This window comes from Apteryx mantelli, unplaced genomic scaffold (assembly GCF_036417845.1).
Source record: "Apteryx mantelli isolate bAptMan1 unplaced genomic scaffold, bAptMan1.hap1 HAP1_SCAFFOLD_182, whole genome shotgun sequence".
NCBI classification, from domain to species: domain Eukaryota; kingdom Metazoa; phylum Chordata; class Aves; order Apterygiformes; family Apterygidae; genus Apteryx; species Apteryx mantelli.
The window spans coordinates 35595-61799 of NW_027118535.1; the positions used below are offsets into that span (position 1 = coordinate 35595).

General features: G+C 68.5%; 1 protein-coding gene across 1 annotated transcript; it reads left to right on the forward strand.

Moving 5' to 3' along the window:
• Positions 1–411: 411 nt before the first annotated feature.
• On the forward strand, positions 412–24967 carry PPP2R1A (protein phosphatase 2 scaffold subunit Aalpha). The gene is made up of 15 exons (XM_067316920.1): positions 412–533; positions 2558–2648; positions 4309–4409; positions 5877–6109; positions 7765–7912; positions 9298–9453; positions 11190–11304; positions 13623–13693; positions 14652–14786; positions 18299–18472; positions 20138–20198; positions 21050–21204; positions 22059–22201; positions 22794–22885; positions 24858–24967. The coding sequence occupies exons 1-15, from the start codon at positions 456–458 to the stop codon at positions 24872–24874; spliced, it is 1770 nt and encodes a 589-aa protein (XP_067173021.1). The 5' UTR covers positions 412–455; the 3' UTR covers positions 24875–24967.
• Positions 24968–26205: the final 1238 nt, after the last annotated feature.

Here is a 26205-nt window from a genome sequence, read left to right on the forward strand (position 1 = left end):
CCGCCGGCCGGGTTCCTCCAGGGCTCCTGTTGCGATTGAGCGGCCTGCCCGTCAATCAAATGCTGAAGCCAATCAGCCGGCGAGGCGGCGGGCCGATCGCGTGGGGGCGAGTGGAGATGGGCGGGCGGTCCGCCAATGGGACGCGAGGAAGGCGGGCCTAGCGACGGCACCTCCGCCAATAGCGAGGCGGGATGGGCGGCAATAGCGGCGAGCGGGCGGGGCCGGCGCCGCGAGGGTGGGAGGGGAGGGAGCCGCCGCAGCGCCGCAGCCAATGAGCGCGCACTGCGCCGCGCCGCCGCCCAATGAGAGGCCGCCCCGGCGCCGCCGGAGCCAATGAGCGCCGCGACGGGCGGGGCGGGCCGAGGCCGGGCGGCCGCCAATCAGCGCGGCGCCGTCCCTGCGCAAGCAGCGGAGGAGGCCCCTTGTTCCCTCTCAGTGTCGGAGCGGCAGGCAAGATGGCGGCGGCGGACGGCGATGACTCGCTCTACCCCATCGCCGTCCTCATCGACGAGCTCCGCAACGAGGACGTGCAGGTACCGGCGGGCCCCGGCCGCCGCGGCCAATCGGCGCCGCCCTCTCAGCCGCCGCTCGGCGCTGCCGCCGTGAGCCGCCCCCCGCCATTGGCCGCGGCGCTGCTGCCTCCCGCGCGGCGATGGGGAGGGGGGGGCGGGGGGCGCCGTGTGGAGGCGCCGCGGTCTGAGAGGGGGCCCCTGATTGGCCTCTGCCGCCGCCTGGCGGGAAGGGGGGGCCAATGGGGGGGGCCGTTTTAGCGCGCAATCCTTCCCCCCCACACACACTGCGGCATCGATGAGAGGAGGGCTCTGATTGGCTAGTGGGGGGCTTCCATTCATTCCCGGCGAGCCCTGCCCCCGCTGCTCCCTGATTGGCCCACCTCCGGTGGGGGGCGGGGCTAAGGAGCGACCCCTTTTTCCCGCGGCTCCCCCTGTGGGTGTGTGGGGGGGAGCGCGCTGAGAGGCGCCGCGTGATTGGCCACTCCCTCACGCGGACAGCCAATGGGAGAGCCGGTGACAGGAGATGCCTGGCGGGGTGGGCGCGACCAATCGGGCGGTGCCTTCCAGCCGGGTCCCCTGCCGTGGGGCGCCCCCCCCCTCAGGGGTAGACCACGTGGGGGCGGGCCCCAGGGCAGCCAATCGCAGCTCTCCGTGGGTGAGGGGCGGGGCCCGGTCCGGTGGGGGGCGGGGCCAAGGGCAGCCGGGGAGGGGTGTGATTTGCCCCAGGGGGGTGCGATTTCCCCCCCCCCGGGGTGTGATTTACCTCATGAGAGGTGCGATTTGCCCCCCAGGGGGTGATTTACCTCAGAGGGGTGTGATTTGTCCCCCGGAGGTGCAATTTACCCCAAGCGAGGTGCGATTTGCCCCAGAGAGGGGTGTGATTTTCCCCCCTCCCCCCAGAGGGATGCAATTTGCCCCAAGGGGGTGCGATTTGCCCCCCCCCGGGGTGCGATTTACCTCATGAGAGGTGCCATTTGCCCCCAGGGAGTGTGATTTGCCCCCCGGGGGGGGGGATGATTTACCTCAGAGGGGTGTGATTTGCCCCCCCTCCCCTCCCAGAGGGGGTGCAATTTGCCCCCCAGGGTGTGATTTGCCCCTGGGGAGGGGAAATTTACCTCAGAGGGGTGTGATTTGCCCCCCAGAGGTGCAATTTACCCCAAGCGAGGTGCGATTTGCCCCCCTCCCCTCCCAGAGGGGGTGCGATTTGCCCCCCAGGGTGTGATTTACCTCACGAGAGGTGCCATTTGCCCCCGGGGAATGTAATTTGCCCCCCGGGGGGGGGATGATTTACCTCAGAGGGGTGTGATTTGCCCCCCTCCCCTCCCAGAGGGTGTGATTTGCCCCCGGGGAGGGGGAATTTACCTCAGAGGGGTGCAATTTGCCCCCCTACCCCCCCAGAGGGATGCAATTTGCCCCCCAGGAGTGTGATTTGCCGCTGGGGAGGGGAAATTTGCCCCCGGGGGGTGTAATTTACCTCACAAGGGGTGCCATTTGCCCCCCAAGGGGTGTGATTTGCCCCCAGGGAGGGGGAATTTACCTCAGAGGGACGCGATCTGCCCCAGGGGGGTGCGATTTGCCCCTCCTGGAGGTGTGTTTTGCCCCTCCCGGGGGTGTGATTTACCTCCGAGCGGTGCGATCTGCCCCCCCCCCCCCCCCCGGCTCCGGGGTTGTGATTCCCCCCCCAGGGTGGGGGGAGGTGATTTGCCCCAGAGGGGGGTGTGATTTGCCCCCCTTCCCCCCCCCCAAGGGGTGCAATTTGCCCCTGGGGGTGTGATTTACCTCACGAGAGGTGCTATTCGCCCCCCAGGGGGTGTGATTTGCCCCAGGGGAGGGGGGATTTACCTCCGAGCGGTGCAATCTGCGCCCCCCCCCCCCCCCCCGGCTCCGGGGTTGTGATTCCCCCCCGGGGGGGGAGGGGGAGGTGATTTGCCCCAGAGGGGGGGGTGTGATTTGCCCCCCCCCCCCCCCGGAGTGTGATTCCCCTCAGGAGGGGTGTGATTCTCACCCCCCCCCCCCGTTGCCGTGTCCCCCCCCCCCCCCCCCAGCTGCGTCTCAACAGCATCAAGAAGCTGTCGACCATCGCGCTGGCGCTGGGCGTGGAGCGAACCCGCAGCGAGCTCCTGCCCTTCCTCACCGGTGACGCGGGGGGCGGGGGGGACGTCGTGGGCACGGGGGGGGACACGTGGGCATGGGGGGGACACGATTGGGATGGGGGGACATGATGGTGATGGGACACATGGGGACAGAGGGACACGATGGGGACAGGACACAGGGGGACATGGGACATGATGGGGACAGGGACACAAGGGGACGTGGGGGGACGTGATGGGGACAGGAGGGACGTGATAGTGATGGGACACATGGGCATGAGGGGACATGGTGGCAATGGGGGGACACATGGGCATGGGGGACATGATGGGGGCAGGGGACACAAGGGGACGTGGGGGACGTGATGGGGACAGGAGGGACATGATGGGGATGGGACACATGGAGATGGGGGGCACATGGGGATGGGGGGACATGATGGGGACAAGAGGGACATGATGGTGATGGGACACATGGGGACAGAGGGACATGATGGGGATGGGGACACAAGGGGACGTGGGGGGACATGGTGGGGACAGGAGGGACGTGATGGCGATGGGGGGGCCATGGGGGTGGGGGGACGTGATGGGGACAAGAGGGACATGATAGTGATGGGACACATGGGCATGGGGGACATGATGGGGGCAGGGGACACAAGGGGACATGGGGGGGCAGGAGGGGACATGACAGGGACAGGAGGAACATGGGGGGACAAGGGACACGTGGGGACAGGGGGGCAGGGGGACAGGGGACACATGGGCATGGGGCGCAGGAGGGACGTGATGGGGACAGGGGGCACGGGGGACACGATAGGGACACGACAGGGACAGGAGGGGACACGGGGGGCAGGAGGGGACGTGACGGGGGACGCAGGGACGGGGGACGCAGGGGGCAGGTGCAGGGATGATTGGCAGCTGTCAGGGTGACGTGATTGGCAGCTGTGGGGTGATTGATGGGTGCTGGGATGATTGGCGGGTGTTGGGGCGGTGCTAGCTGCTGGGCGGGTGTCAGGATGATTGACAGGTGCGGGGGTGATTGACAGGTGCCAGGATGATTGATAGCTGAGGTGTGACTGACAGGTACTGGGATGATTGACAGCTGTGGGGTGATTGGCAGCTGCTGGGCGGGTGTCAGGATGATTGACAACTGTGGGAGTGATTGGCAGGTGTCAGGATGATTGACAGCTGTGGGGACAGTAGGCGGGTGTTGGGGGTGACTGACAGGCGTTGGGGTGACTGACAGCTGTGGGGGTGACTGGCGGGTGTGAGGTTGATCGACGGGTCGGAGGGTGATTGGTGGCTGCTGGGCGGGTGTCAGGGATGATTGACAGCTGTGGGAGCGATTGACAGGTGTCAGGGTGATCGACAAGCATCAGGATAATCAACGGCTGTGGGGACGACGGGTGGGTGTCAGGGTGATTGGCGGGTGTGAGGCTGATTGACAGCTGTGGGGGCGATCGATTGGCAGGCGTTGGGGGTGATTGACAGGCGTTGGGGTGATTGACAGCTCCGGGGTGATTGGCGGGTGTTGGAGGTGATGGGCAGGTGTTGAGCGGGTGTCAGGATGGTTGACAACTGCGGAGACAATTGGTGGGTGTTGGGGTGACTGGTGGGTGTTCGGGTGTTGGCCGGGTGTTGGGTGTATTACTGGGTGTTGGGGGGGGGGTTGCCGGGTGTCGGGCGCGACTGACGGCGCCGCCTGTCTCCCGCAGACACCATCTACGATGAGGACGAGGTGCTGCTGGCGCTGGCGGAGCAGCTGGGCACCTTCACGGCCCTCGTGGGCGGCCCCGAGTTCGTCCACTGCCTCCTGGTGCGCCGGACGCCTGGGCCCCTCCCGCCCCGGACGCCTGGGCCCCTCCCGCCCGGCCGGGGCGTCTCGGGGGGTGTCGGGGTGCCCCGGGGGGGGAGGTTGGGGGCGTTTGGGGTGTTTTCCGGGTGACGTTTTTCACCCGTCACGGCCGCCGCTGCGGAGCCCGGCGCTGGCGCGGGGAGGGTTTTGGGGCGCTTTAGCGGTATTTTGGGTCTCTCCGGGAGTCGTTTGGGTGCCCGGGGGGTATCGGAGCGCCCTGGGGTGGTTTGGGGCGGATTTAGGTGTTTCCGGGTGACGTTTTCCGCCTGTTGCACCCACCACTGCAGAGCCTGGTGCTGGTGCACGGTGCCCGGGGCGGGTTTTGGGGCACTTTAGCGGCGCTTTGGGTCCCTCCAGGGAGCTGTCGGGGTATCCCAGTGCCCCGGGGCGGTTTTGGGGTGTTTCCGGGTGACGTTTTCCGCCTGTCACACCCATTGCTGCAGAGCCTGGCGCCAGCACAGGGTGCCCGGGGCGGGTTTTGGGGCACTTTAGCGGCACTTTGGGTCCCTCCAGGGAGGCGTCAGGGTATCCCATTGCCCCGGGGCGGTTTTGGGGTCGTTCCGGGTGTTTCCGGGTGACGTTTTCCGCCTGTCACACCCATTGCTGCAGAGCCTGGTGCCAGCACAGGGTGCCCGGGGTGGGTTTTGGGGCACTTTAGCGGCACTTTGGGTCCCTCCAGGGAGGCGTCAGGGTATCCCATTGCCCCGGGGCGGTTTTGGGGTGTTCCGGGTGTTTCCGGGTGACGTTTTCCGCCTGTCACACCCATTGCTGCAGAGCCTGGCGCCAGCACAGGGTGCCTGGGGTGGGTTTTGGGGCACTTTAGCGGCACTTTGGGTCCCTCCAGGGAGGCGTCAGGGTATCCCATTGCCCCGGGGCGGTTTTGGGGTGTTCCGGGTGTTTCCGGGTGACGTTTTCCGCCTGTTGCACCCACCTCTGCAGAGCCTGGCGCCAGCACAGGGTGCCCGGGGTGGGTTTTGGGGCACTTTAGCGGCACTTTGGGTCCCTCCAGGGAGGCGTCAGGGTATCCCATTGCCCCGGGGCGGTTTTGGGGTGTTCCGGGTGTTTCCGGGTGACGTTTTCCGCCTGTCACACCCATTGCTGCAGAGCCTGGCGCCAGCACAGGGTGCCTGGGGTGGGTTTTGGGGCACTTTAGCGGCACTTTGGGTCCCTCCAGGGAGGCGTCAGGGTATCCCATTGCCCCGGGGCGGTTTTGGGGTGTTCCGGGTGTTTCCGGGTGACGTTTTCCGCCTGTTGCACCCACCTCTGCAGAGCCTGGCGCCAGCACAGGGTGCCCGGGGCGGGTTTTGGGGCACTTTAGCGGCATTTTGGGTCCCTCCAGGGAGGCGTCGGGGTGTCGGGGCGCCCCGGGGCGGTTTTGGGGTCGTTCCGGGTGTTTCCGGGTGACGTTTTCCCGCCCGCCTGCCGCAGCCGCCGCTGGAGAGCCTGGCGACGGTGGAGGAGACGGTGGTGCGGGACAAGGCGGTGGAGTCGCTGCGGGCCGTGTCGCACGAGCACTCGCCCGCCGACCTCGAGGGCCACTTCGTGCCGCTGGTGAAGCGCCTGGCGGGCGGCGACTGGTTCACCTCGCGCACCTCCGCCTGCGGCCTCTTCAGCGTCTGCTACCCCCGCGTCTCCAGCCCCGTCAAGGCCGAGCTGCGCCAGTGAGTGTCCCCGGGTGTCCCCTGGCGTCCCCGGAGCGTCCCCAAGTTGCCCCAAGCCGGCCATGGTGGCCCCAAGGTTCTCCGTGGTGACGCCAAGGTGGCCCTGAGCCCCTCGTTCCTCATGGATCTGGCTCCATCAAGGCTGAGCCACGCCAGGGAGTGTCCCCAAGTGTCATTGAGTGTCCCCAAGTGTCCCCAAGCCAGCCCTGGTGGCCCCAAGCGAGCCGTGGTGGCACCAAGGTTCTCCGTGGTGGCACCAGGTTCCCTCCTGGTGGCCCCAAGGTGGCCCTGAGCCCCTCGTCCCCCATGGATCTGGCACCATGGAGGCCGAGCTGTGCCAAGGGGTGTCCCCAAGTGTCCCCAAGTGTCCCCAGAGCGTCCCCAAGTTGCCCCAAGCCAGCCCTGGTGGCCTCAAGGTTCTCCATGGTGGCACCATGGTCCCCTCTGGTGACGCCAAGGTGGCCCCGAGCCCCTCGTTCCCCATGGATCTGGCACCATGGAGGCCGAGCTGTGCCAAGGGGTGTCCCCAAGTGTCCCCAGAGCGTCCCCAAGTTGCCCCAAGCCAACCCTGGTGGCCCCAAGCCAGCCATGGTGGCTCCAAGTTCCCTCCTGGTGACGCCAAGGTGGCCCCGAGCCCCTCGTTCCCCATGGATCTGGCGCCATCAAGGCTGAGCCATGCTAGGGAGTGTCCCCAAGTGTCCCCTGGTGTCCCCAGAGCGTCCCCAAGTTGCCCCAAGTGAGCCATGGTGGCCTCAAGGTTCTCCATGGTGGCACCAGGTTCCCTCCTGGTGACGCCAAGGTGACCCCGAGCCCCTCGTTCCCCATGGATCTGGCACCATGGAGGCCGAGCTGTGCCAAGGGGTGTCCCCAAGTGTCCCCAAGTGTCCCCAGAGCGTCCCCAAGTTGCCCCAAGTGAGCCGTGGTGGCCTCAAGGTTCTCCATGGTGGCACCAGGTTCCCTCCTGGTGACGCCAAGGTGACCCCGAGCCCCTTGTTCCCCATGGATCTGGCACCATTGAGGCTGAGCCGTGCCAGGGAGTGTCCCCAAGTGTCCCCAGAGTGTCTCCTGGTGTCCCCAAGTTGCCCCAAGCCAGCCATGGTGGTTCCAAGGGAGCCGTGGTGGCCCCAAGGTTCTCCATGGTGGTGCCAAGGTGGCCCCAGGTCCCTCGTTCCCCATGGATCTGGCACCATGGAGGCTGAGCTGTGCCAAGGGGTGTCCCCAAGTGTCCCCAGAGTGTCCCCTGGTGTCCCCAGAGTGTCCCCAAGGGAGCCCTGGTGGCACCAAGCGAGTCATGGTGGCACCAAGGTTCTCCATGGTGGCCCCAAGGTGGCCCCGAGCCCCTCGTTCCCCATGGATCTGGCACCATGGAGGCCGAGCTGTGCCAGGGAGTGTCCCCAAGTGTCCCCAGAGTGTCTCCTGGTGTCACTAAGTGTCCCCGAGTGTCCCCAAAATGTCCCCTGGTGTCCCCGAGTGTCCCCAAGGCAGCCCCCGGTGACGCCAACCCAACCCCGGTGTCCCCGAGCCGTGGTGCCGCGGATGCGCTGGCTCCGTCCCTGTCACCGTCCTCGTCCCCGTCCCCGTCCCCACGCGTGTCGGTGTCCCCACACGTGTCGGTGTCCCCACACGTGTCCCCACGCGTGTCCCCATCCTGGCAGGTACTTCCGGAACCTGTGCTCGGACGACACGCCCATGGTGCGCCGCGCCGCCGCCTCCAAGCTGGGCGAGTTCGCCAAGGTGCTGGAGCTGGAGCACGTCAAGAGCGAGATCATCCCCATGTTCTCCAACCTGGCGTCGGACGAGCAGGTGCGCCCGGACGCCTGGGCCCCTCCCCAGACGCCTGGGCCCCTCCCCCGGACGCCTGGGCCCCTCCCCCGGACGCCTGGGCCCTTCCCCGGACGCCTGGGCCCTTCCCCCGGACGCCTGGGCCCTTCCCCGGACGCCTGGGCCCTTCCCCCGGACGCCTGGGCCCCTCCCCCGGACGCCTGGGCCCTTCCCCAGACGCCTGGGCCCCTTCCCCGGACGCCTGGGCCCCTCCCCCGGATGCCTGGGCCCCTCCCCCGGACGCCTGGGCCCTTCCCCAGACGCCTGGGCCCCTTCCCCAGACGCCTGGGCCCCTTCCCCGGATGCCTGGGCCCCTCCCCCGGACGCCTGGGCCCCTCCCCCGGACGCCTGGGCCCTTCCCCAGACGCCTGGGCCCCTTCCCCGGACGCCTGGGCCCCTTCCTGGACACCTGGGCCCCTTCCTGGACACCTGGGCCCCTCCCGGACGCCTGGGCCCCTTCCCCCGGACGCCTGGGCCCCTTCCTGGACACCTGGGCCCCTTCCTGGACACCTGGGCCCTTCCCCAGACGCCTGGGCCCCTTCCCCGGACGCCTGGGCCCCTTCCCCCGGACGCCTGGGCCCCTTCCCCGGACGCCTGGGCCCCTTCCCCCGGACGCCTGGGCCCCTTCCCCGGACGCCTGGGCCCTTCCCCCGGACGCCTGGGCCCTTCCCCAGACGCCTGGGCCCCTTCCCGGACGCCTGGGCCCCTTCCCCGGACGCCTGGGCCCCTTCCCGGACGCCTGGGCCCCTTCCCCAGACGCCTGGGCCCCTTCCCCCGGACACCTGGGCCCCTTCCCGGACGCCTGGGCCCCTTCCCCGGACGCCTGGGCCCCTTCCCGGACACCTGGGCCCTTCCCCGGACGCCTGGGCCCCTTCCTGGACGCCTGGGCCCTTCCCCTGGACGCCTGGGCCCTTCCCTGGACGCCTGGGCCCCTTCCCCTGGACGCCTGGGCCCTTCCCTGGACGCCTGGGCCCCTTCCCCCGGATGCCTGGGCCCTTCCCGGACGCCTGGGCCCCTCCCTGGACGCCTGGGCCCTTCCCCCGGATGCCTGGGCCCCTTCCCCGGACGCCTGGGCCCCTTCCCCGGACGCCGGGGCCCTTCCCCCGGACGCCTGGGCCCTTCCCGGACGCCTGGGCCCCTTCCCCCGGATGCCTGGGCCCCTTCCCTGGACGCCTGGGCCCCTTCCCGGACGCCTGGGCCCTTCCAAGGGGACTGCGCAGCCCCAGACACTGGGGTCCCTCAGGGGGTTCCCGGGCCCTGAGGGTGGGTTCCCGGCCGCCTGGGCCCCTTCCCGGCCGCCTGGGCCCCTCGGGTCGCGCTCCCGGACGCCTGGGCCCTGACGCCCCCCCTCTCCCCCTGCTGTGCAGGACTCGGTGCGGCTGCTGGCGGTGGAGGCCTGCGTGAACATCGCGCAGCTGCTGCCGCAGGAGGACCTGGAGGCGCTGGTGATGCCGACGCTGCGGCAGGCGGCCGAGGACAAGTCGTGGCGCGTGCGCTACATGGTGGCCGACAAGTTCACCGAGGTGGGCGGCGCCCGGCGGGACGTGGCGGGACACGCGCGGGACATGCCGGGACACGCCGGCACACGCGGGACTCCCTGCGACGCGCCGGGACGCGTGGGAACACGCAACAGGGGCTCCCTCCCCCCCCCCACACCCCCACGCGACCCCGCGGCGACCCCTGACCCCGGGGTGACCCTAGCATGACCCCCCCGTGACCCCTGCGTCACCCTCATCACCCCCCCGCCGCAACCTTCGGACACCCTGCGTGCCCCTCTGACCCCTGTGTGACCCCATGACCCCTGTGTGACCCCTGCGTGACCCTCCGTGTGACCCTGTGCCCCCTGTGTGACCCCACGACGCTGTGCGGTGCATGACCCCCGTGCGCCCCCGTGACCCCTGTGTGACCCCGTGACCCCCTGTGACCCTGGTGTGACCCCCACGACCCCTGTGTGACCCCTGCCTGACCCCTGTGTGGCCCCCGCGCGCCCCTGCGACTCCTGCGTGACCCTGTGACCCCTCCGTGACTCCCTGTGTGACCCCGCAGCCCCTCCGTGACCCCTGCGTGACCCCGGCATGCCCTGTGTGACCCCCACAACCCACGTGTGACCCCACGACCCCTGTGTGACCCCGTGACTCCCCCATGACCCCTGCATGCCCCTGCGACCACTGCGTGACCCACGACCCCTCCATGATGCGTCCGTGACCCCTGTGTGACCTCCTGTGACCCCTGCATGACCCCTGCATGCCCCTGCGCCCCCGTTACCCCGCGCCCCCATGTGGTGCACGACCCCCGTGTGACCCCTCTGTGACCCCATGACCCCCGTGTGACCCCCCCGTGACCCTGCGACCCCTCCATGATCCCGTGACCGCTGCATGACCCCCACGTGCCCCCGCGCCCCCCCACGCGACCCCACGCCCCCGTGTGTTGTGCGACCCCTGCGCGCCCCCGCGACCCCTGCGTGACCCCGTGACCTCTCCATGACCCCTGCATGATCCCTCTGTGCCCCTGCGCCCCCCCACGTGACCCCACGCCCCCGTGCGGCGCGTGACCCCCGCGCGCCCCCACGACCCCCGCGTGCCCCCACGACCCCCGTGTGCCTCCATGACACCCATGTGACCCTGTGACTCCTGTGTGACCCCCACGTGACCCCCCTGTGACCCCTCCATGACCCCTGCGTGCCCCCATGACTCCTGCTTGCCCCCGCGACCCCCGCGTGACCCCGCGATCCCTCCGTGACCCTGCGTGACCGCTGCGCGACCCCCGCGTGCCCCTGTGCCCCCCACGCGACCCCACGCCCCCGTGTGGCGCGCGACCCCCCGCGCGCCCCCATGACCCCCGCGCGCCCCCACGACCCCTCCGTGACCCTGCGCGACCCCCGCGTGCCCCTGCGCCCCCCCACGCGACCCCACGCCCCTGTGCGGCGCGCGACCCCCCGCGCGCCCCCATGACCCCCATGTGACCCCGTGACTCCTGTGTGACCCCCATGTGACCCCCACGTGACCCCCCCTGTGACCCCTCCATGACCCCTGCGTGCCCCCATGACTCCTGCTTGCCCCCGCGACCCCCGTGCGACCCCCGCGCGCCCCCGCCGTGACCCCGCCGCGACCCCTCCATGACCCCTGTGCGCCCCCATGACACCTGCCGTGACCCCTGCGTGCCCCCGTGACCCCCGTGCGCCCCCGTGACCCCCGTGTGACCCCCGCCGCGACCCCGCCGCGACCCCGCCGTGACCCCGCCGTGACCCCCCGCCATGCAGCTGCAGCGCGCCGTGGGCCCCGAGATCACCAAGACGGACCTGGTGCCGGCGTTCCAGAACCTCATGAAGGACTGCGAGGCCGAGGTGCGGGCGGCCGCCTCGCACAAGGTCAAAGGTCAGCGCCGGCATCCGTCCGTCCGTCCGTCCGTCCCCCCCCCGTGTGTCCCCCCCCCCCCCTCCGGACGCCTGGGCCCCTTTCTGGGGGGCACCCGGACGCCTGGGCCCCTGCGCGGGGCAGGCGGCACCGGGGGGACGAGGCCGAGGGGTCGCCAGCGTCACCCCCGTCCCCATGTCACCGCGTGTCACCGCGGTCTGGGTTGTTGTGTCACCCCGTGTCACCGTGTTCCTCCGTGTCCCCTCATGTCACCTGTGTCCCCCCGTGTCACCACGTTACTCCATGTTCCTCCATGTCCCCCTGTGTCACCACCATCCCCCCATGTCCCCGTGTCCCGTGTCACCGCGGCCCCTGTCGCCGTGTCACCCCGTGTCACCGTGTTCCTCCATGTTCCCCTCATGTCACCTGTGTCCCCCCCGTGTCACTGTCACCGCGGTCCCTGTCCCTGTGTCACCCCGTGTCACTGTGTTCCTCCATGTCCCCTCATGTCACCTGTGTCCCCCCCGTGTCACCGTGTCGCTCCATGTCCCTCCATGTCCCCCTGTGTCACCACCATCCCCCCATGTCCCCCTGTGTCCCGTGTCACCGCGGCCCCTGTCGCCGTGTCACCCTGTGTCACCGTGTTTCTCCATGTCCCACCGTGTCACCGCCGTCCCCCCGTGTCCCCCCCGTGTCACGGTGTCACCGTGGTCCCTGTCCCCGTGTCACCCCGTGTCACTGTGCTCCTCCGTGTTCCCTCGTGTCGCCTGTGTCCCCCACGTGTCCCCCTGCGTCACCACGGTCCCTGTCGCCGTGTCGTCACTGTGTCACTGTGTCTCTCCCTGTCCCCTGTGTCCCTCCATGTCCCTTCGTGTCCCCTCGTGTCTCTCTCATGTCACCGTGTCCCTCTGTGTCCCCCCACGTCATGGTGTCGCCTGTGTCCCCCACGTGTCCCCCTGTGTCACCACGGTCCCTGTCGCCGTGTCACCCTGTGTCACTGTGTCCCTCCATGTCCCTTCATGTCCCCCCGTGTCACCGTGTTCCTCCGTGTCCCACTGCGTTCCCCACGTTTCACCGTGGTCCCTGTCACCGTGTCACCCCATGTCACTGTGTCACCCCATGTCCCCCCCCGTGTCGCCGTGTTCTTCTGTGTCCCCCCGTGTCCCCCCATGTCACCGCCGTCCCCCCGCGCCCCCCCGCGTCACGGTGTCACCGTGTTCCTCTGTGTCCCCTGTGTCACCATGTCCCCCCGTGTCACCATGCCCCCCCGTGTCACGGTGTCACCGTGTTCCTCTGTGTCCCCTGTGTCACCATGTCCCCCCGTGTCACCATGTCCCCCCATGTCACCATGTCCCCCCGTGTCACGGTGTCACCGTGTTCCTCTGTGTCCCCTGTGTCACCATGTCCCCCCGTGTCACCATGTCCCCCCGCGTCACGGTGTCACCGTGTTCCTCTGTGTCCCCTGTGTCACCATGTCCCCCCGTGTCACCATGTCCCCCCGCGTCACGGTGTCACCGTGTTCCTCTGTGTCCCCTGTGTCACCATGTCCCCCCGTGTCACCATGTCCCCCTGTGTCACGGTGTCACCGTGTTCCTCTGTGTCCCCTGTGTCACCATGTCCCCCCGTGTCACCATGTCCCCCTGTGTCACGGTGTCACCGTGTTCCTCTGTGTCCCCTGTGTCACCATGTCCCCCCGTGTCACCATGTCCCCCTGTGTCACGGTGTCACCGTGTTCCTCTGTGTCCCCCCGTGTCACCATGTCCCCCCGTGTCACCATGTCCCCCTGTGTCACGGTGTCACCGTGCTCCTCTGTGTCCCCTGTGTCACCATGTCCCCCCGTGTCACCATGTCCCCCTGTGTCACGGTGTCACCGTGTTCCTCTGTGTCCCCTGTGTCACCATGTCCCCCCGTGTCACCATGTCCCTCTGTGTCACGGTGTCACCGTGTTCCTCTGTGTCCCCCGTGTCACCATGTCCCCCTGTGTCACCATGTCCCCCCGTGTCACGGTGTCACCGTGTTCCTCTGTGTCCCCTGTGTCACCATGTCCCCCCGTGTCACCATGTCCCCCTGTGTCACGGTGTCACCGTGTTCCTCTGTGTCCCCTGTGTCCCCCGTGTCCCCCCACATCATGGTGTCACTGCTGTCCCCCCATGTCACTGCCACCCCCCCGTGTCCCCCCCACGTCCCCCCATGTCATGGTGTCACCGCTGTCCCTCCATGTCCCCCATGTCCCCCCGTGTCACCCCATGTCACTGTGTCCCCCTGTGTCCCCCGCGTCCCCCCGCGTCCCCCCATGTCACCGCGTCCCCCCGCGTCACGGCGTCGCCCGTCGCCCCCAGAGTTCTGCGAGAACCTGTCGCCCGACTGCCGCGAGGGCGTCATCATGGGCCAGATCCTGCCCTGCATCAAGGTGCCAGCGGCGATGGGGACGTCGCGGGGACGCCGCGGGGCGGGGGGACGCGTGGGGGACGCTGGGGACAACGCGGGGTGGAGGGACACCGCGGGGACCCCAAGGGGACGCTGAGGGGCGGGGGGACACGTGGGGGACGCTGGGGACAACGCGGGGACGCTGCGGGGTGGGAGATGCCCCGGGGACACCTTGGGGACGCCGTGGGGGACACTGTGGGGACACCATGGGGTGGGGGGGACGCCGAGGGGACACCAGGGGGACACCATGGAGACACTTTGGGGACACCATGGGGTGGGGGGACGCTGTGGGGACACTGTGGGGACACCATGGGGTGGGGGGGACGCCGAGGGGACACCATGGGGACACCAAGGGGTGAGGGGACACCATGGGGACACCGTGGGGTGGGGAGATCCCATGGGGACACTTTGGGGACACTGTGGGGACACCGTGGGGTGGGGGGGACGCCGAGGGGACACCAAGGGGTGGGGAGATCCCATGGGGACACTTTGGGGACACTGTGGGGACACCGTGGGGTGGAGGGACGCCGTGGGGACGCCGTGGGGACACCAAGGGGTGAGGGGACCCCATGGGGACACTTTGGGGACACTGTGGGGTGGGGGGACACCATGGGGACACCAAGGGGACACTGAGGGGTGGGGGGACACCACGGGGACCCCATGGGGACACTTTGGGGATGCTGTGGGGACACCATGGGGACACCATGGAGACACTTTGGGGACACTTTGGGGACACCATGGGGTGGAGGGACACCGTGGGGACACCGTGGGGTGGGGGGGGACACAGTGGGGATGCCCCGGGGACACCAAGGGGACACAAAGGGGTGAGGGGACACCATGGGGACACGTTGGGGACGCCGTGGGGTGGGGGGACGCCCCGGGGACATGCGTGCCGCCCCCCCCCCCGGCCGGGGTGACGCGTGTGACACGTGTGGCGGCAGGAGCTGGTGTCGGACGCGAACCAGCACGTGAAGTCGGCGCTGGCGTCGGTGATCATGGGGCTGTCGCCGATCCTGGGCAAGGACAACACGGTGGAGCACCTGCTGCCGCTCTTCCTCGCCCAGCTCAAGGACGAGGTGGGTCGTCGTCACGCGGCGTCACGCGGCGTCACGTGTCATCACGGGGTGTCACGGGGCGTTATGGGGCGTCACGGGGCGTCACGGGTCGCACCACAGCCCCGGTGGCGCCTGCTGCCGCTCTTCCTCGCCCAGCTCAAGGACGAGGTGGGTCGTCACGCGTCGTCACGCAATGTCACGCGTCGTCACGCGGCGTCATGTGTCGTTATGGGGCGTCACGGGGCGTCACGGGTCGCGCCACGGCCCCGGTGGCATCTGCTGCCGCTCTCCCTCGCCCAGCTCAAGGACGAGGTGGGTCGTCACGCGGCGTCACGCGGCGTCACGCAATGTCACGGGGTGTCACGCGTCGCCACGCGTCGTTATGGGGCGTCACGGGGCATCACGGGTCGCACCACAGCCCCGGTGGCGTCTGCTGCCGCTCTCCCTCGCCCAGCTCAAGGACGAGGTGGGTCGTCACGCGGCGTCACGCGGCGTCACGCAATGTCATGTGTCGTCACACGTCGTTATGGGGCGTCACGGGGCGTCACGCGTCGTCACACGTAGTTATGGGGCGTCACGGGTCGCGCCACGGCCCCGGTGGCGTCTGCTGCCGCTCTTCCTCGCCCGGCTCAAGGACGAGGTGGGTGGTCATGTAATGTCACGCGTCGTCACGCGTCGTCACAGGGTGTCACGCGTCGTTATGGGGCGTCACGGGGCGTCACGGGTCGCGCCACGGCCCCGGTGGCGTCTGCTGCCGCTCTCCCTCGCCCGGCTCAAGGACGAGGTGGGTCGTCACGTGGCGTCACGCGGCGTCACGCAATGTCATGTGTCATCACGGGTCATCACGTGTCATCACGGGGTGTCACATGTCATCATGGGGTGTCACGCGTCGTTATGGGGCGTCACGGGTCGCGCCACAGCCCCGGTGGCATCTGCCGCCGCTCTTCCTCGCCCAGCTCAAGGACGAGGTGGGTCGTCACGTGGCGTCACACGGCGTCACGTGTCATCACGGGTCGTCACGGGGTGTCACGGGGCGTCATGCGTCGTCACACGTCGTCACGGGGCGTTATGGGGCGTCACGGGGCGTCACGGGGCGTCACGGGGTGTCACACGTCGTCATGCGTCGTCACGCGTTGTCACGGGGCGTTATGGGGCGTCACGGGGCGTCACGGGTCGTCACGGGGTGTCACGGGGTGTCACGCGTCGTCACACGTCGTCACGGGGCGTTATGGGGCGTCACGGGGCGTCACAGGTCGCGCCACGGCCCCGGTGGCGTCTGCTGCCGCTCTTCCTCGCCCAGCTCAAGGACGAGGTGGGTCGTCACGGGCTGCGTCACATGTCACGCCGTGTCACACGTTGTCACGTGTCGTCACGGGGTGTCACATCATCACACGTAGTTATGGGGTGTCACGGGTCGCGCCACGGCCCCGGTGGCGTCTGCTGCCGCTCTTCCTCGCCCAGCTCAAGGACGAGGTGGGTCGTCACGCGGCGTCACGCGGCGTCACGGGGCGTCATGGGGTGTCACATGTCGTCATGGGGTGTCACGCGTCGTTATGGGGCGTCACGGGTCGCGCCACGGCCCCGGTGGCGTCTGCCACCGCTCTCCCTCGGCCGGCTCAAGGACAAGGTGGGTCGTCACGGGCCACGTCATGCGTCGTCACGCGTTGTCACGGGGTGTCACGTGTCATCACACGTAGTTATGGGGCGTCACGGGCCGCGTCACGCATCGTCACGTGATGTCAGGGGTTGTCGCGCGTGTGCCGTGTCCGTGACGCACGCGTGTGCCGGGTCCTGTGACGCGTGTGCGTGTGCCGTGGCGCCCGCGGTGCCCGGCGCTGAGCTGCCGCCCCGCATGCGTGTGCTGAGCCCCCGACACGCGTGTCCTTGCCGTGTCCCCCCCGCAGTGCCCGCAGGTGCGCTGACACGTGCGTCCCGTGTCCTGTGTCCCCTCACACGTGTCCCCTGTCCCCCCCCACACGTGTTGTTCCCGTGTCCTGTCCCTGCGGTGCCCGGAGGTGCACTGACGTGTCCCGTGTCCCCTCACATGCGTGTCGTTGCCGTGTTCCCCCCCGCAGTGCCCGGAGGTGCCCTGACACCCGTGTCCTGTGTCCCCTGACACATGTCCCATGTCCCCTAACACGCGTGTCCTGTGTGCCATGTTGCCCTGCGGTGCCTGGAGGTGCCCTGACACACGTGTCCTGTGTCCTGTGTCCCCTAACATGTGTGTCCCGTGTCCCCTGACACGCGTGTCCTTGCCGTGTTGTTGCCCTGCAGTGCCTGGAGGTGCCCTGATGTGTGTGTCCCATGTGCTGTGTGTCCCCTAACATGTGTGCCCCATGTCCCATGTGCGCTGACACGTGTGTCCTTGCCGTGTCCCATGTCCCTGCAGTGCCTGGAGGTGCCCTGATGTGTGTGTCCCGTGTCCTGTGTCCCCTAACATGTGTGTCCTTGCCGTGTCCCGTGTCCCCGCAGTGCCTGGAGGTGCCCTGACACATGTGTCCCATGTCCCGTGTGTGCTGACACGTGTGTCCTTGCTGTGTCCTGTGTCCCTGCAGTGCCCGGAGGTGCCCTGACACGTGTGTCCCATGTCCTGTGTCCCCTAACACGTGTGTCCTTGCCGTGTCCTGTGTCCCCGCAGTGCCTGGAGGTGCCCTGACATGCGTGTCCCATGTCCCGTGTGCACTAACACGCGTGTCCTTGCCGTGTCACGTGTCCCCGCAGTGCCTGGAGGTGCCCTGACATGCGTGTCCCATGTCCCGTGTGCACTAACACGCGTGTCCTTGCCGTGTCCTGTGTCCCCGCAGTGCCTGGAGGTGCCCTGACACGCGTGTCCCATGTCCCGTGTGTGCTGACACATGTGTCCTTGCCATGTTGTTGCCTGAAGTGCCCGGAGGTGCCCCGACACCCACGTCCCGTGTCCTGTGTGTCGCCTAACACACGTGTGTGCCGTGTGCCCGCAGTGCCCTGAGGTGCCCCGACACCCACGTCCCGTGTCCTGTGTGTCCCCTAACACGTGTGTGCTGTGTCCCCGCAGTGCCTGGAGGTGCCCCGACACGCGTGTCCCGCGTCCCGTGTGCCCCCTGACACGCGTGTCCTTGCCGTGTTGTTGCCCGCAGTGCCCCGAGGTGCCCTGACACGCGTGTCCCGCGTCCCGTGCGTCCCCTGACACGCGTGTCCTTGCCGTGTTGTTGCCCGCAGTGCCCCGAGGTGCCCTGACACGTGTGTCCCGTGTCCCGTGTGTCCCCTGACACGCGTGTCCTTGCCGTGTTGTTGCCCGCAGTGCCCCGAGGTGCCCTGACACGTGTGTCCCGCGTCCCGTGTGTCCCCTGACACGCGTGTCCTTGCCGTGTCCCATGTGCCCGCAGTGCCCGGAGGTGCCCTGACACGCGTGTCCCGCGTCCCGTGTGCACTAACACGCGTGTCCTTGCCGTGTCCCATGTGCCCGCAGTGCCCGGAGGTGCCCCGACATGCGTGTCCCGTGTCCCATGTGTCCCCTAACACGCGTGTCCTTGCCGTGTCCCGTGTGCCCGCAGTGCCCCGAGGTGCGGCTCAACATCATCTCCAACCTGGACTGCGTCAACGAGGTCATCGGCATCCGGCAGCTGTCGCAGTCGCTGCTGCCGGCCATCGTGGAGCTGGCGGAGGACGCGAAGTGGCGCGTGCGGCTGGCCATCATCGAGTACATGCCGCTGCTGGCCGGGCAGCTGGTGAGCGCCACTGGGGGCACTGGGAGCACTGGGAGGGGATTGGGGAGCACTGGGAGGGCAACTGGGAGCACTGGGGGGGCAACTGGGAGCACTGGGAGGGCGACTGGGAGCACTGGGAGCACTGGGAGGGCAACTGGGAGCACTGGGAGCACTGGGAGCGAGGGCCCGGCCATCATCGAGTACATGCCGCTGCTGGCCGGGCAGCTGGTGAGCGCTGGGAGGCAACTGGGAGCACTGGGAGGGCGACTGGGAGCACTGGGAGGGGATTGGGAGCACTGGGAGCACTGGGAGGGCGACTGGGAGCACTGGGAGGGTGACTGGGAGCACTGGGAGCGAGGGCCCGGCCATCATCGAGTACATGCCGCTGCTGGCCGGGCAGCTGGTGAGCGCTGGGAGGCAACTGGGAGCACTGGGAGGGGATTGGGGAGCGCTGGGAGGCAACTGGGAGCACTGGGGGGGCGACTGGGAGCACTGGGAGCACTGGGAGCGAGGGCCCGGCCATCATCGAGTACATGCCGCTGCTGGCCGGGCAGCTGGTGAGCGCAACTGGGAGCACTGGGGGGGCGACTGGGAGCACTGGGAGGGGACTGGGAGCACTGGGAGCACTGGGGGGGCAACTGGGAGCACTGGGAGCACTGGGAGCGAGGGCCCGGCCATCATCGAGTACATGCCGCTGCTGGCCGGGCAGCTGGTGAGCGCGACTGGGAGCACTGGGGGGGCGACTGGGAGCACTGGGAGCACTGGGAGCACTGGGAGGGCAACTGGGAGCACTGGGAGGGCGACTGGGAGCACTGGGAGGGCCACTGGGAGCACTGGGAGCACTGGGAGGGCAACTGGGAGCACTGGGGGGGCAACTGGGAGCACTGGGAGCACTGGGAGCACTGGGAGGGCAACTGGGAGCACTGGGGGGGCGACTGGGAGCACTGGGAGCACTGGGAGCACTGGGAGGGCAACTGGAGAGCACTGGGGGGGCGACTGGGAGCACTGGGAGCACTGGGAGCGAGGGCCCGGCCATCATCGAGTACATGCCGCTGCTGGCCGGGCAGCTGGTGAGCGCTGGGAGCACTGGGGGGGCGACTGGGAGCACTGGGAGCACTGGGAGGGCAACTGGGAGCACTGGGAGGGCGACTGGGAGCACTGGGAGCGCTGGGAGCGAGGGCCCGGCCATCATCGAGTACATGCCGCTGCTGGCCGGGCAACTGGTGAGCGCTGGGAGCACTGGGAGCACTGGGGGGGCGACTGGGAGCACTGGGAGGGCCACTGGGAGCACTGGGGGGGCGACTGGGAGCACTGGGAGCACTGGGAGCGAGGGCCCGGCCATCATCGAGTACATGCCGCTGCTGGCCGGGCAACTGGTGAGCGCTGGGAGCACTGGGAGGGCAACTGGGAGCACTGGGGGGGCGACTGGGAGCACTGGGGGGGCAACTGGGAGCACTGGGAGCACTGGGAGCGAGGGCCCAGCCATCATCGAGTACATGCCGCTGCTGGGGGGGCAACTGGGAGCACTGGGAGGGCAACTGGGAGCACTGGGAGAGGTAGAGACAGGGCACTGCTTCATACTGGTTCATACTGGTTCGTACTGGTTCGTACTGGTTCATACTGGTTCGTACTGGTTCGTACTGGTTCTTACTGGTTCTTACTGGTTCCTGCTGGTGCCGCCGGCAGGGTGTCGAGTTCTTCGACGAGAAGCTCAACTCGCTCTGCATGGCCTGGCTCGTCGACCACGGTGAGCCCGGACGCCTGGGCCCCTGCGGCGGGGGGGGGGGGGGGCGCTGGGAGGGCCCTGGTGGGACTGGGAGGAGGCCCCGGGGGTTACTGGGCATACTGGGAGCCCCTGGTCCGTAGTGGGAGTTACTGGTCTGTACTGGGAGTTACTGGTCTGTACTGGGAGGCCCCGGTCGATACTGGGAGTTACTGGTCTGTACTGGGAGTTACTGGTCTGTACTGGGAGCCCCTGGGCGATACTGGGAGTTACTGGTCTGTACTGGGAGTTACTGGTCTGTACTGGGAGGCCCCGGTCGATACTGGGAGTTACTGGTCTGTACTGGGAGTTACTGGTCTGTACTGGGAGCACCTGGGCGATACTGGGAGTTACTGGTCTGTACTGGGAGGCCCCGGTTCATGCTGGGAGTTACTGGTCCATACTGGGAGGCCCCAGTCCATGCTGGGAGCCACTGGTCCATACTGGGAGTTACTGGTCCGTACTGGGAGGCCCCAGTCCATACTGGGAGGCCCCGGTCCATGCTGGGAGTCACTGGTCCGTACTGGGAGCCCCTGGTCCATACTGGGAGCTACTGGTGCGTACTGGGAGTTATTGGTCCATGCTGGGAGTTACTGGTCCATACTGGGAGCCCCCAGTCCGTACTGGGAGCTACTGGTGCGTACTGGGAGTTATTGGTCCATACTGGGAGTTACTGGTCCGTACTGGGAGTTATTGGTCCATACGGGGAGTTACTGGTCCATGCTGGGAGCCCCCGGTCCGTACTGGGAGCTACTGGTGCGTACTGGGAGTCCCTGGTGCGTACTGGGAGGCACTGGTGCGTACTGGGAGGCACTGGTGTCCCCCCCCCCCCCCAGTCTACGCCATCCGCGAGGCGGCGACGAGCAACCTGCGGAAGCTGGTGGAGAAGTTCGGCCGCGACTGGGCGCAAGCGACGATCGTGCCCAAGGTGCTGGCGATGGCGGCCGACCCCAACTACCTGCACCGCATGACCACGCTCTTCTGCATCAACGTGAGTGCGGGGGGGTGTCCCCCCCGGACGCCTGGGCCCCTCGCCCGGACGCCTGGGCCCCTTCCTTCCCCCGCCCGGACGCCTGGGCCCCTCCCGGACGCCTGGGCCCCTTCCCCTCCCCTCCCCTCCCCTCCCCTCCCCTCCCTTGGCGATGGCGGCCGACCCCAACTACCTGCACCGCATGACCACGCTCTTCTGCATCAACATGAGGGTCCCCCGGACGCCTGGGCCCCTCGCCCGGACGCCTGGGCCCCTCACCCAGACGCCTGGGCCCCTTCCTCCCCTCGCCCGGACGCCTGGGCCCCTTCCTGCCCGGACGCCTGGGCCCCTTCCCTCCCACCCGGACGCCTGGGCCCCTTCCCTCCCACCCGGACGCCTGGGCCCCTTCCTTCCTCCCGGACGCCTGGGCCCCTTCCTTCCTCCCGGACGCCTGGGCCCCTTCCCTCGCCCGGATGCCTGGGCCCCTTCCCTCACCCAGACACCTGGGCCCCTTCCCGCCCGGATGCCTGGGCCCTTCCCTCGCCCGGACGCCTGGGCCCCTTCCCTCGCCCGGACGCCTGGGCCCCTTCCCTCGCCCGGCTGCCTGGGTCCCTCCCGGACGCCTGGGCCCTTCCCAGCCACCTGGGCCCTTCCCTCCGTGGATGCCTGGGCCCTTCCTGCCCGGACGCCTGGGCCCCTCACCCGGACGCCTGGGCCCTTCCTGCCCGGACGCCTGGGCCCCTCACCCGGATGCCTGGGCCCTTCCTGCCCGGACGCCTGGGCCCCTCACCCGGACGCCTGGGCCCTTCCTGCCCGGACGCCTGGGCCCCTCACCCGGACGCCTGGGCCCTTCCCGGACGCCTGGGCCCCCGCAGGTGCTGTCGGAGGTGTGCGGCCAGGAAATCACCACCAAGCAGATGCTGCCCACGGTGCTGCGGATGGCGGCCGACGCCGTGGCCAACGTGCGCTTCAACGTGGCCAAGTCGCTGCAGAAGATCGGCCCCATCCTGGACAGCGGGTGGGTCCCGGCCCCCACACGCGTGGGCTGATCCCCGACACGCGTGTGCTGCGCCCTGACACGCGTGTGCTGCTCCCTGACACGCATGTGCTGCGCCCTGACACGTGTGGGCTGCCCCTGACACACGTGTGCTGATCCCTGACACGCGTGTGCTGATCCCTGACACGTGTGTGCTGATCCCTGACATGCGTGGGCTGCCCCTGACACGCGTGTGCTGCTCCCTGACACGCGTGTGCTGCTCCCTGACACGCGTGTGCTGCACCCTGACACGCGTGTGCTGCTCCCCGACACGCGTGTGCTGCTCCCCGACACACGTGTGCTGGCCCTGACACGCGTGTGCTGCTCCCAACACGCATGTTGCCCTGACACGTGTCTTTCTGCACACGCTTGTTCACCCCCACACGTGTTACCCCACACGTGTTGTCCCCATCACACATGTCCCCGTCACGCGTGTCCCCCTGCGCCTTGCGTGTTGCCATCGCGTCCCCGTCCCCCAGTCGCACGCATGTTGCCCCCCCACATCCCTGTCACCCGTGTTTATCTGCATCCCCTGTCACACGCGTGTCCCCCCATCACACGCGTGTCCCCCCAGGACGCTGCAGGCCGAGGTGAAGCCGGTGCTGGAGAAACTCACCCAGGACCAAGATGTCGACGTCAAGTATTTCGCCCAGGAGGCCCTGAGCGGTGCGGGGGGACGCGGGGACACGGGGGGACGCGGGGACATGAAGGACATGGGGGGACATGGAGGGACATGGGGGGACATGGAGGGACATGGGGGGACATGGAGGGACGTGGGGGGACATGAAGGACATGGGGGGACATGGGGGACATGGAGGGACATGGAGGGACATGGAGGGACATGGGGGGACATGGGGGACATGGAGAGACATGGAGGGACATGGGACATGGAGGGACATGGGGGGACATGGAGGGACATGGGGGACATGGAGGGACATGGGACATGGAGGGACATGGGGGGACATGGAGGGACATGGGGGACATGGAGGGACATGGGGACATGGACATGGGACATGGAGGGACATGGAGGGACATGGAGGGACATGAAGGACATGGGGGGACATGGGGGGACATGGAGGGACATGGGGGACATGGGAGGACATGGGGGGACATGGAGGGACATGGAGGGACATGGGGGGACATGAAGGACATGGGGGGACATGGAGGGACATGGGGGACATGGAGGGACATGGGGGGACATGGAGGACATGGAGGGACATGGGACATGGGGGGACATGGAGGGACATGGAGGACATGGGGGGACATGGAGGGACATGGAGGGACATGGAGGACATGGGAGGACATGGAGGGACATGGGGGACATGGAGGGACATGGGGGGACATGGAGGGACATGGGGGGACATGGGGGGACATGGAGGGACATGGGGGGACATGGAGGACATGGGGGGACATGGAGGACATGGGGGGACATGGAGGGACATGGAGGACATGGGAGGACATGGAGGGACATGGGGGACATGGGGGGACATGGAGGACATGGAGGGACATGGGGGGACATGGGGGGACATGGAGGACATGGAGGGACATGGGGGGACATGGAGGACATGGAGGGACATGGAGGGACATGGGGGGACATGGAGGACATGGGGGGACATGGAGGGACATGGGGGACATGGAGGGACATGGGGGGACATGGAGGACATGGAGGGACATGGGGGGACATGGAGGGACATGGGGGGACATGGAGGACATGGGGGGACATGGAGGGACATGGAGGGACATGGGGGACATGGGGGAACATGGAGGGACATGGGGGACATGGGGGACATGGGGGGACATGGGGGGACATGGAGGGACATGGAGGGACATGGGGGACATGGGGGGACATGGAGGGACATGGGGGACATGGAGGGACATGGGGGACATGGGGGGACATGGGGGGACATGGGGGACATGGGGGACATGGAGGGACGTGGGGGACATGGAGGGACATGGAGGGACATGGGGGGACGTGGGGGACATGGAGGGACATGGAGGGACATGGGGGACATGGAGGGACATGGAGGGACATGGAGGGACATGGAGGGACATGGGGGACATGGAGGGACATGGGGGGACGTGGGGGACATGGAGGGACATGGAGGGACATGGGGGACATGGAGGGACATGGAGGGACATGGAGGGACACGGGGGGACATGGGGGGACATGGAGGGACATGGGGGGACGTGGGGGGACATGGAGGAACATGGAGGACATGGGGGGACATGGAGGGACACGGGGGGACATGGAGGGACATGGAGGACATGGGGGGACATGGAGGGACACGGGGGGACATGGGGGGACATGGAGGGACGTGGGGGACATGGAGGGACATGGAGGGACATGGGGGGACGTGGGGGGACATGGAGGGACATGGAGGAACATGGAGGACATGGAGGGACATGGAGGAACATGGGGGGACATGGGGGGACATGGAGGAACATGGAGGGACATGGGGGGACATGGGGGGACATGGACGGACATGGGGGGACATGGAGAGACATGGGGGGACATGGGGGGACATGGAGGGACATGGGGGGACATGGAGGGACATGGGGGACATGGAGGAACATGGGGGGACATGGGGACACGGGGACATCGCCGCTCACCCGTGTCCCCTCTCCCCCGTCCCCGCAGTGCTGGCGCTGGCGTGACGCCGAGGAGCCCGTGGCCACCGCCGGCCCCGCATGCGACCGGCGCCCCCCGCACAGTGACACCCCTCGCGGTGTCCCCAACGCTGATGGCACCTGTCACGGTGTCCCCAACGCCGGTGACACCCATCATGGAGCCCCCAACGCCGGTGACACCCGTCCTGGTGTCCACAACGCCAGTGACACCCGTCACGGTGTCCCCGCGCGGTGTCACCCGCCCCGGGATGACGTCCCCGTGCCCCCCCCCCGTGTCCCCTCGCGTCCCCTCCCCCCCCGGCGTCATTAACCTAACGACCTTCGCGGTTAATAAAACTCTCTCGACCCTTTTGGCCGCCTCGTTCCTTGGGGGGGGGGGGAGGGAGGGGCCCAGGCGTCCGGGACCAGGAAAAGGGGCCCAGGCGTCCGGGAGGGAAAAGGGGCCCAGGCGTCCGGGACCAGGAAAAGGGCCCAGGTGTCCGGGAGGGAAAAGGGGCCCAGGCGTCCGGGACCAGGAAAAGGGGCCCAGGCATCCGAGAGGGAAAAGGGGCCCAGGCGTCCGGGACCAGGAAAAGGGCCCAGGTGTCCGGGAGGGAAAAGGGGCCCAGGCGTCCGGGACCAGGAAAAGGGGCCCAGGCATCCGAGAGGGAAAAGGGGCCCAGGCGTCCGGGACCAGGAAAAGGGCCCAGGTGTCCAGGGAGGGAAAAGGGGCCCAGGCGTCCGGGACCAGGAAAAGGGCCCAGGTGTCCGGGAGGGAAAAGGGGCCCAGGCGTCCGGGACCAGGAAAAGGGGCCCAGGCGTCCGGGACCAGGAAAAGGGCCCAGGTGTCCGGGAGGGAAAAGGGCCCAGGTGTCTGGGACCAGGAAAAGGGGCCCAGGCATCCGAGAGGGAAAAGGGGCCCAGGCGTCCGGGACCAGGAAAAGGGCCCAGGTGTCTGGGGAGGGAAAAGGGGCCCAGGCATCCGGGACCAGGAAAAGGGGCCCAGGCGTCCGGGGAGGGAAAAGGGGCCCAGGCGTCCGGCCCGGCCCGGCCCGGTGAGTCACGGTTCCCCGTTAGGTGCCGGGGGGGGGGGGGGGGCCGGTCCCAGTGTCCCCAGTTTGGCTGGTCCCAGTGACTCACTGGGCGGCTCCTGGCACCGGCCACCGGCCCACGTGTCCCCGGAGGCGTGTGGCAGCCGTGTCCCAGGCGTGTGCGGGAGCCGTGATTGAGCCGTGTTGGAGAGACGTGACACAGGCGTGTGCACGACCCGTGTGCAGGATCCGTGTGCGGGAGCCGTGTCCAAGCCGTGTGCAGGGACCCGTGTGCGGGAGCCGTGTTGGAGGCGCGACACAGGTGTGTGCAGGATCCGTGTGCAGGAT